The sequence below is a fragment of the Poecilia mexicana genome, unplaced genomic scaffold, assembly GCF_051168715.1.
Source record: "Poecilia mexicana isolate PSO_F unplaced genomic scaffold, ASM5116871v1 scaffold_1, whole genome shotgun sequence".
In the NCBI taxonomy this organism is placed as follows: Eukaryota; Metazoa; Chordata; class Actinopteri; order Cyprinodontiformes; family Poeciliidae; genus Poecilia; species Poecilia mexicana.
In genome coordinates this window covers 22,131,101-22,139,002 of record NW_028263370.1, presented here as the reverse complement: position 1 = coordinate 22,139,002, position 7,902 = coordinate 22,131,101, and the positions used below count along the sequence as shown (strand labels likewise).

Below are 7,902 nucleotides of genomic sequence, written 5' to 3'. Positions count from 1 at the left end.
GTCAATTACCTATCAAATAAAGGCCAGTAGAGCCCAAATAAAATCACTAAATCGAGTGATTTAGCACCACTCAATTTAGTGATGCTAAATTGAGCTCTTTCTGCTCGATTTAGCATCACTATAAGGCTAATCTGGTGGTTACTTTTTGGATTACCCAATTAATCACTGGACACAGTGAATATGTTGAATTCATAACAACATAGCTTAAAATTGTTTTAAAGTGTCATCACAGTTTTATGGGCAACATTATAAAACAGACATTTTGAGAATAATAATTTTGTAGCCAAAATAATTCAGGCCTGACAATTATTTGATTAATCAGACCAAAAAAACTTAACACAAGATTTTTTATTTAACCACATAAGCTTTTTATTTTATATACAATATTGAAAATACCAAAAAATGAAAAAGAACATATAATTTAATGTCTTTCTTTAAGAAAAACATTTTATTGCTTAAGATGCAATAAGCTTTCCTTTAGTGAACGCTTGATCATTTTTAGCAGCTAACATCCTTGTAACATCAACATGAGAAATGCTCAGCTCTTTCTGCTCGATTTAGCATCACTATAAGGCTAATCTGGTGGTTACTTTTTGGATTACCCAATTAATAATTGGACAGCAAATGGTGCTAAATATGAGGAGTTTCCTTTTGTTTTGTTTTTTTACTAAATTTGAACCAGGTGAAGCTAAAACTGGAACTTAAGTTTTAGGTAGAACATTTTTACAAGGAAGGTTTTTTTTGCCTTAAATTGATATTTGTTTTGTACAGATTTGGTTTAATTGCTGCTCTGAGTATGTGGTTCTTTAATTATATTGTCTTTATTGAGTCTATGTCCTCCAGTTATAAATTAGTTGACTATTATTTCCATAATTGATAAATCATAGTTATTCTATCAGCTCAATAATTATTCATGTCTAAACTTGGCAGATTTAGAAATGAATCTAATATATTTAGCCTGACTGGAACATTTTGGAGCGGCCTGAGCTAAAGATTAGGGTGATGACAAGTAGGCCTTCCACCTTTAAAAACTTGGAACTCATCACCAAAGATAAATCAGGTTGCAAAACATTGCTCAGAAATTGCGAGAAGGGCCTGCTTGCTGTGTTGCCATTTAAAAGTTTTTCACTGATGAAGAATTTGTTTTATGTGCCATTCTTTTGATAAAAAGTAAATAAACAGGGTGAATTTTGTGTTTTTTTCATAAACAATTCCTCCATTTCCTCTTTAAACATTCTTAATAGGCCATATGAGTAAGCTTGGTCCAAACTGATTTTTTTTAGTATGAGATTCTAGGTGAAAGTAATGAAATAGTGAATGTAAAATCCCTTAGATCTGACCTTTTACACACATTTAGCTTGATTTCCCTGGTGACTTTGAAAATGGCCTTAAATTAGTCACAACAACCTTTTACGTCACTTCAAAATATAAATGTTTTATGGCCTGAAGTGCTCAGAATCATTCCTCCTACACTCCCTCTTCAGACATTATGTTTCAGAGCTCAGTATTAAAGGTTGTGAAACCATTTTCTTAACCTCCTGAGAGATCGGTAAACTTCTGAATAAGGTTAGATCCTTAATTAGCAAAGATCTCAGAATTAGGAACAATTTTTAGAATGTTTTCTATTTGTTTGCTTTGTGCTTACATTAGTTTGATAAATAATAGGGCAGAACTTGTTGATTTTACATCATTCATTACAAGAAACTTTGACATTACACTGAGACATAAAACGAGAAACTTTCACGTGTTAAAATGTTTCAATTAATCACTTGATTTATGTTTTGAACATACAAAAGTTCCAAGCGGAACCTTTGTTTTTGGGTTCCTGGTACACCAGTAAATCTGATGGTACATCAGTAAATCTGATGGTACATCAGTAAATCTGATGGTACATCAGTAAATCTGATGGTACACCAGTAAATCTGATGGTACACCAGTAAATCTGATGGTACATCAGTAAATCTGATGGTACACCAGTAAATCTGAAGCGACATCTGCAAACGGCAGCGATGGCCGACACTTCTCTCGACCCACTGAGGGTTAATGTCTGCTGTGAAAAACGATCTGATTTAACGCTGGAAAAGACTGTTGTGTTGAAGTTCAGCTAAACGGACTTAGCCTATCAGTGATGAAATTCGAGACTAAAGTAGCATCTCAATGCTAAGCATGTAGCAACAGATGTCCTCAATGCTAATGTTAGCATACACAAACCAGCAATGAGATCCAATCTGAAGGTTGAGTAACCTAAATAACAGATAAACAATAAATCTGTTTATTTTTATGTTTGCATGTTTATTTATTCAATAATTTAGCTAGTAAAGGATTTTGAATTAAAAATGTTTAATTTGATTAAAATGCAATTAATACCTGCAATTAACTCGATTTAAGAATATTTAATCGAGTCCTACCACTAATAATAAATATAATTATTTGTTACACAACCAATTCCTGGTGGGGGTTTTATTTCCATAAAATCTCACATAAACATTAATCTCAGAGATTTGCAGAATTCCTCAAAATTACGTCAAAAATCATTCAATGAGATGTAAAAATCCTTCCTTTTAGATTTTTATACCAATTATTTTTTATAACAATATTGTTTAGAACAACTAATCAAATGCTACTGCAACATCCTCTGAGCTAAAAATAATCATGATAAGGATTAAGTCGAAGATTAAGATAAACATCAATAAGTCCTGCATGATTTTTATTTAAAAATAGATTAAACTGGGATTATTTAAACGAAATAATGCATTTTGGCTTCCTTTGACCTGTTTCTTAAAGAGGACAAAGAGTACATTTAAACTGGTTTGTAAATCCTCGTGTTAACCCTAAGAAGCTCCGTTTTTCACCACCTACCACACCTTAGCCTCCACTTAGCTCCAGCCGAGGATCGCCACATCCGCAGCTCTTCCCGCAGGACTAAACCTTTCATCGGGCTGCTTGTCTAAGCAAACCTACGAGCTTTTCCCGTCCGCGACGCTCCGGCTCTGACACATCCCTGCAGCTTAACCCGGCCTGGTGCCGAGCAGCAGGACTTTGCTGCTGTGTTTGGTTTAGAGATTAAGCCGGTGAACCTAAGGACTTCATATCAACACTTTCAGTTTACAAGTTTAAACCTACAAAATTCACGGAAGAGGATAAAATAATTTATTACTCTGATCTTTGAATGCATTAAAAATTATGTGAGCCAGCTCCACGGGGTGATTTCCATGCAAAGCGTTGCTTTTTTCCCCTCGTTCTTTCAGGTTGTGTCCAGGCTTTATGATGATGGTCTATATTTTGCATGCTGAAATCACTGGAGGGCCTTTGTCTGCAGAGAATTTACATCTCTTAACACAGCTGGCTTGTCCAACCACTGGCACAAAACAAACAAGGAAGCTCGATAGAAAAACAACTCATTGGTTAAGTTACCACTAAAGAGGTGTTTTAGAGTTAAACGTCCAAACAACGTGGCGCATTTTAGACATTTCTAAATAAGCTGAGGTTGGCTTTGAAGGGAACATTTGAATATAAAGAGGAAACTATATTTGCTTTAGACAGTTTGGGGTAATTTAACTTAAAAGCTGACAGAATAACTGGTGATTCGCAGGTAAATGTGTATAAAAAAGGCCATTAAAAGCTGGAAATTTATAAACTATTACAGAATTTGTGACGCAATCAGAAAAAACACAACTGTGTGCAAATTCTGCAAAGTAAAAAATAATAACAAAAAAAAAAACATTTCTAAAACTAACTTTTTCACAAAAAAAATTCTCAACCAAACTGCCAAAACCTTTAAATAAATTCAGGAACAGTATCTAGTTGTAATGATAAACTTTCACCTTATAATGGGATATAGAACATGTCATAATAAGAGATTTATATCTTATTAAAACCGAAATATCTTCTCATTTACAAAAGAAAGACTGAGTAGATCAGAAACAGTTCTTCAGATTTTTAAGTGTCATCTAGAAAATTTTTTATATAAAGATGTGGTTTGTTAAAAGAAACTGTTGAGAAACTTCCTTGTTAATATAATTCAGATATTTCTTGTTTTATTGAGTTCTAAATCACGTTAGAACATTAAAGTTTTTAGTTTTAAATCTTAATGTGAAAGTTTCTCATTTTATCCTATATTAACCAGAAGGTTTCTTGTTTTAATGAGCTAAAACTCTTCTTCATAAAACAAGAAAGGGGTTTTGCATCTTGTTATAACGAGAAAGTTACTCATTTTAAATCTTGCTATACCGACTCAGCTCACCTGATGTTTGGTCTTCTCTGTGCACCTTGGAAACCTTCCAGGCCTGCATAGTGGTGGCAGCATCATGCTGGACAATCCTGTTAGGAAAACCTGTAAGAAGCAACAGGACAACCACTTCAAACATACAGACAGAACAAAAATGGAACAGTTTAAATCAAAGTATAGTCAGGTGTTAGAATGGCCTAGTAAAAGTCCAGATCTAAATATAAATGAGAATCAATCCCAAAGCTTTAAAATTACCCATCAAAGTTGCTCTCCATCTGATCTGACTGAGATTGACTGAATGAAAAGGTGAAACATTTTGTCGAAACAAAGTAAAGACTCAAGGAGAGGTTGAATAAAAAATACACACCACACTTTTCAGACAGAGATAGATGAAAAATCAAAACACCATTTATAAAAAAAATATTCAAAAAAAGCATGGAGGCTCTTGGCAAACGTGAACAACAGACCCTCATGAACCTGAAGCTCAGGTATGCAGGGAGCATGTGATGCTCTGGGGGCGTGGCCCTACAGGTAAAACACTCTCCAGGTAACTAAGTGACTCATTCTTTCTCACACCTTAAAGCAAATGGCACTCTCACAGCTCACCTCTCACTGCAGCTGACAGCGAGACAGGAAAACAAGACGCTCTTATCTTTTAACAGAGGAAATTTACTCGTCTTGCAGGGGAAGATCTGCTGGTTTTGGACTCAGAGACAGTAGGTTTTTGTTGTTTTTAAGTTTTTTGGCAGATGTCTGGTTTTGCCCTGCCCCAGAAATAATTTGGTTACTTGCTCCTAAGGAGGACCTCTTCCGAATCACTTGTTGGGGGTTTTGCGATGACAATGCCGGTGGTCAAAGTGGAGAAAGAGTCTCCGGCGGACTCCGGGTTGCCGTCCTCCAACCCTTCTCCGCAGACGGAGGATCAGCAGCCGCGCGGCAGAAGGAGGAAGAGACCTCTGCAGAGGGGGAAACCACCGTACAGCTACATCGCTCTCATCTCCATGGCCATCGCCAACTCCCCCGACCGCAAGCTTACGCTGGGGGGGATCTACAAGTTCATCACCGAGCGGTTCCCCTTCTACAGAGACAACTCCAAGAAGTGGCAGAACTCCATCCGCCACAACCTGACGCTGAACGACTGCTTCATCAAGATCCCGCGGGAACCCGGGCGACCAGGGAAGGGCAACTACTGGGCGCTGGACCCCAACGCGGAGGACATGTTTGAGAGCGGCAGCTTCCTGAGGCGCAGGAAGAGGTTCAAGCGCTGCGACCTCAGCACCTACGCCGCGTATGTTCACGAGACGCCGGTTTTCTCCCCGGTCCAGATCACCAGGTCAGCGGCGTACTCCGGTTCTGTGTACCCCAATATGGCGGTCAACCCTGCATACGGCCAGCAGCTGCCCTCTGCCGCTTACTACCCCTCATCATCGCCGCCTGGGTTCGCACACAGCCAGACCCGCATGTTTAGCATCAATAACATCATCGGACATCCGGCGTCAGCCGGCATGCTGGCGGGTCAGGGTGCGGAGATGATGCAGCAGCCGGGCCGCAGCTTCAGTCCGGAGGGGCTGCCGAACGGGTCCGCCGCCTGCAGCTTGGGAACGCCGGGGTTCCAGGGTCAGCAGTGCGGGGGAGCGGTGCCGCCCCGCTCCGCGACGCACCCCGGGTTCACCTACTCCGGCCCGAATGGCCACCCGCACCACCACGCCCACCAGGGCTCCTACGGACAGGGTCACAGCCCGGGTTACGCTTCGGCAGGCAGGATCCACGCCGCGGCCCACGGCTCTGCAGAGACAGTGGACCATTACGGCCGGGCGTCTCCAGTGCAGCTTGGCTCTTTCTCCCAGTACAACAGCGCGGCGGCAGGTGCAGTTACCAACAGCGGGAGCTACCTGAGACACCCGTCGTATCCCGGGACGATGGACCGGTTTGTTCCCGCGATCTGAGCCGCTGAACCTCAACGTTGGCTCCAATCAGAAAGTGACATTCGAGCGCACAAACGTGACTTGTTTTCTCTAAACTGAGCAGACTGAGATGATAAATGTGATTTTTTTTTCTTGCTTTTATTTTAAAAGCCCATCTTCTCATTCTGTAAGTTTTCACTCAAATGTACCTTTTTCTCCCCTTTTTTTGTCACAATGTGAACGGATAAAACACCGACAAGCTTGCTGAGCTTCAAAAACAGAATTTGTTATGTTCATATAAATTATTGTGCTTCATGGTTACTGGCTTTACACTAACAGGTTTGTTTGCAGAGGATTAATTGTAGAAAGAAAGTGTGCATGTCACTGTTTTTTTTTGTTTTGTTTTTTAAAACAAAAATGTATATTTTGTTTGCTTTTTTGTAAATAAATTGATAGAGCACTTTTTCTTCGTGAATAAAAACATTTATTTACTGGTAAACCATTGCACTAAAATTGTTCTCAAACAAAACAATTATTCGGGTTTCATTATATAAAGTGCGGAAAATATTTCTTATAGCAAATACTTAAAGTAGTAAATTAAAGTCATTTATCCAGGTCCCAACTACCAAATTAAATAGAGAGAAGCATTATTTTTTTGTGTTGCTTCCTTCAGCGTCTCAGCTCAGCTGGTTTGAAGTGTCGTCTGGAGCCGCAGCTTTACCACTCACTGTGACCAGACTCCACTTTATCATGTCCAGGCATCAGCTTAGTACTTCACTTCACTAATCAAGGAAATGAATTGACTTAGTAACTCGATATTTCATCCCGCAAAACCAACACGGAGCTCAGAAGACTCTTCCTCAGCCTGAGGATTTGACAAGACGAGACTCGCAGTGAAACGCTTCATTATTGTCCATTAAACCAGTTTTGTTGCTTAAATGCTTCATTTATTTACCTCTAAATGTGAGATTCTACGATTTTTGTATAAGATAAGATATATATCTTATTTTATTAAGATCAGATATATGTTTCCATATTCTGGGCTTTTTTCTGTTACAATTCTTAGTTGGAAAGGAGGAACATGACAATCCGCAATAATTTCACTCATTAAATGTAACAAAACCTAAAATTACCCAGTTATACAACTAGAAAACCAATAGAAGCTGTAACTGTACATAGTAGACACTGTGTAACAATATTGGGAGAAGGCTTGAGCAGAGCAATCATCCAACCTGAGCAAATATTTACCTACTGATTAACTACACCTTTACAAACGTCCACAGAAACCTACATGCAGGGGGAAAAAAACCTGACGGACGAATGAGTTAAACAACCATGCAAAGTTTAAAAAAAGTGCAGTTACTTGGCTTTTTAGACACTTAAAGAACATTTTTAATCATGCTCTCTGGCAAAACATGTTGACATATTTAATTTCTAGATTTTGTCACATTACCAACACAAACATAAAAGGGATTTTCTGACACCTATATGAATGTAGGTAAATTAATGCATAGTTTACAAAAAAACAACAACCACAAATAAAATCTGTAAATGTGGAATGCACTTTCCATTCTCCCCATTTACTCTGACACCCTAATTAAAATGTACTGCAGCCGATTGCGAAGACTTGGAATCTGTGGCAAAGTTTTCAAACTTCAGACACTTTTTGTTTAAACTGCATGAGATTTATTTTTTTACAAAGTAAAATGTATAAAAACATTCAGTTGCAAGACGTCCAAAAGCTGGCAGACATTCCCCCCAAAACACTCG

General features: G+C 38.7%; 1 protein-coding gene across 1 annotated transcript; it reads left to right on the top strand.

Annotated features, from left to right (window-relative positions):
• Positions 1 to 4,796: 4,796 nt before the first annotated feature.
• On the top strand, positions 4,797 to 6,595 carry foxe1 (forkhead box E1). Its single transcript, XM_015003700.2, has 2 exons — positions 4,797 to 4,944; positions 5,028 to 6,595. The coding sequence occupies exon 2, from the start codon at positions 5,065 to 5,067 to the stop codon at positions 6,172 to 6,174; it is 1,110 nt and encodes a 369-aa protein (XP_014859186.1). The 5' UTR covers positions 4,797 to 4,944; positions 5,028 to 5,064; the 3' UTR covers positions 6,175 to 6,595.
• Positions 6,596 to 7,902: the final 1,307 nt, after the last annotated feature.

Coding starts and splice junctions, on each gene's coding strand:
- foxe1 (XM_015003700.2), top strand. CDS start 5,065: ATGACAATGCCGGTGGTCAAAGTGGAGAAAGAGTCTCCGGCGGACTCC.